This window comes from Nicotiana sylvestris, chromosome 1 (genome assembly GCF_000393655.2).
Source record: "Nicotiana sylvestris chromosome 1, ASM39365v2, whole genome shotgun sequence".
Taxonomy (NCBI): Eukaryota; Viridiplantae; Streptophyta; class Magnoliopsida; order Solanales; family Solanaceae; genus Nicotiana; species Nicotiana sylvestris.
The window spans coordinates 37,770,835-37,773,080 of NC_091057.1; the positions used below are offsets into that span (position 1 = coordinate 37,770,835).

General features: G+C 41.2%; 1 protein-coding gene across 1 annotated transcript; it reads right to left on the reverse strand.

Annotated features, from left to right (window-relative positions):
- Positions 1 to 899: 899 nt before the first annotated feature.
- LOC138868856 (uncharacterized) lies at positions 900 to 1,819 on the reverse strand. The gene is made up of 3 exons (XM_070146433.1): positions 1,491 to 1,819; positions 1,361 to 1,428; positions 900 to 1,249 (listed from the first exon to the last, which is right to left on the reverse strand). The coding sequence occupies exons 1-3, from the start codon at positions 1,817 to 1,819 to the stop codon at positions 900 to 902; spliced, it is 747 nt and encodes a 248-aa protein (XP_070002534.1).
- Positions 1,820 to 2,246: the final 427 nt, after the last annotated feature.

Sequence of the window (2,246 nt, forward strand, 5' to 3'; positions counted from 1 at the left end):
AAAACTTATGAATGGTGACCGCGTAAAATCAACCGCGGCCGCAGAAGTCAAAAATCGGCCTGAGTCAACCTGGGGTTTCAAATTGTTCATGCTTTTAGCAATATCGTCTATATTGTTAAGCCTAACTAGCTATTAATTAATCAACCCTAACTATTCAAGCCTAATTTACTTAACACTAAGGAACCCTAGGTCAAAATTTAAAATAAAAGAAGAAGAAGTAAAAACTAACAATTAAAAGAAAAACAAATACAAAATTAAAGAATAATGAAGGAGTGAAATTACCATATGTGTAATGTGCGATGAAAATGGACTCTAATTCTTGTGTTTATGCAGATTAGGGCATGGATGAACAGTAGTGATTTTAGTATGAGAGTCAAATGGGCGAAAAGGGTAAAAGGCCTTATGATCGCCTATTTATAGAAAATACCCTAGGACCCATAGTACTTACCTGGTGCGATCGCAGAAAATCACCGCGGTCCGTGCTGAAGAAGAATAGAAGGGATGCTTTACTGAGATTACCGCTGAGAGCGAAAAATGTTGCGCAGTAGCGGAAAGCCACCGCTGACCGCAAAAAAATGCATTGCGGACACGGATGAAACTTTAGAGAAGCCTCATTTTGGACTTTTCAATCCCGCATCCGCCATCAAATTTCGCCTCCAAGGTATGGCCACCGCTGACAGCGAAAAATAGAGCGCTGTCAGCGTTCCAACTTCATAGTGTTGAAACATTTTTCTAGCTTAGTCTTGCACTGCATCAAACATCCCTACACACATCTCACAACCAGTAAGTTCAAAACAAATCCTATACTAAGAAGAAAATAAAAAAAAAAGAAAAACACATGGGTTGCCTCCCATGAAGCGTCTGATTTAACGTCGCAGCACGACGCAGGTTACCATCAATCATTTGAGATGGATCATTGACACCATGTGGCCGTCATCAAACTTTTCAAGATAGTGCTTCACTCTGTGCTCATTAACTCTGAAGATTTCACCATTTTTTTTCAAATCAAGAGCACCAAAAAGAGTTATAAGAACCACCTCAAAAGGTCCACTCCATTTTGACTTGATTTTTCCCGGGATCAATCGTAATCGAGAGTTGAATAAGAGAACCAAGTCACCTTCTTTCAATTCCTTGCTATGGGCATACTTGTCATGTAAGTACTTCATCTTGTCTTTATACACGGACGAGCTGGAATAGGCATGAAACCGGAACTCATCAAGCTCATTGAGTTGCTCCACCCGAAGATTTGCTGCAATATCCCATTCAAGATTTAACTTCCTCAAAGCACACATGGCCTTGTGCTCTAGCTCAACTGGGAGATGTCAAGCTTTTCGAAACACCAACCGGTAAAGAGACATACCAATCAGAGTCTTGTAAGCAGTCTTGTAAGCCCACAAAGCATCATCCAGTTTCTTTGACCAGTCGCTCCTATTTGCATTGACAGTTTTGACAATATGCTCTTAATCTCCCTATTAGAGACCACAACTTGCCCATTAGCCTGAGGAGGGAAAGGGGTTGAAGCGTTGTGATTGACACCATACTTTGCAAGCAAAGTGTCAAACACCTTATTGTAGAAATGAGAACCCCCATCACTGATGATTGCTCTAGGAGTGCCAAGCCGAGTAAAGATATTTTTCTTGAGAAAAGTCACCACATTCTGGGCCTCGTTATTGGGTAAAGACACGACCTCAACCCATTTGAAAACATAATCGATGGCCACTACAATGTATATGTTGCCACACGAACTCACAAAGGGTCCCATGAAGTCAATGCCCCACACATCAAATATGTCAACCTCAAGAATAGTGGTGAGAGGCATTTCATCCTTCTTTGAAATTCCACCTTCTCTCTGACACTCATCACATCTCTTCACAAGCTCACCTGCATCCTTGTACAATGTAGGCCAATAAAAACCATAATTAAGCACCTTTGAAGCTGTCCTTGCCGCACTATGATGACCATCGTAGGGAGAGGAATGATAAGCATCCAGAATACTCACTTGCTCTTCTCCGGAACACATCTTCGGATCACACCATCATTACAAGTTTTAAACAAATAAGGCTCATCCCAGTAATAGTCCAAGCTATCCCATTTAAGCTTCTACCTTTGGTTAGAAGAGAGCTCACACGAAACAATATCGGTCATAAGAAAGTTGGCAATATCCGTGAACCAAGGCATGCTATTCACAAATACAAAGAGGAGTTGCTTATCGGGGAATAAATCATTAATTTCGAGGCCATCACGGG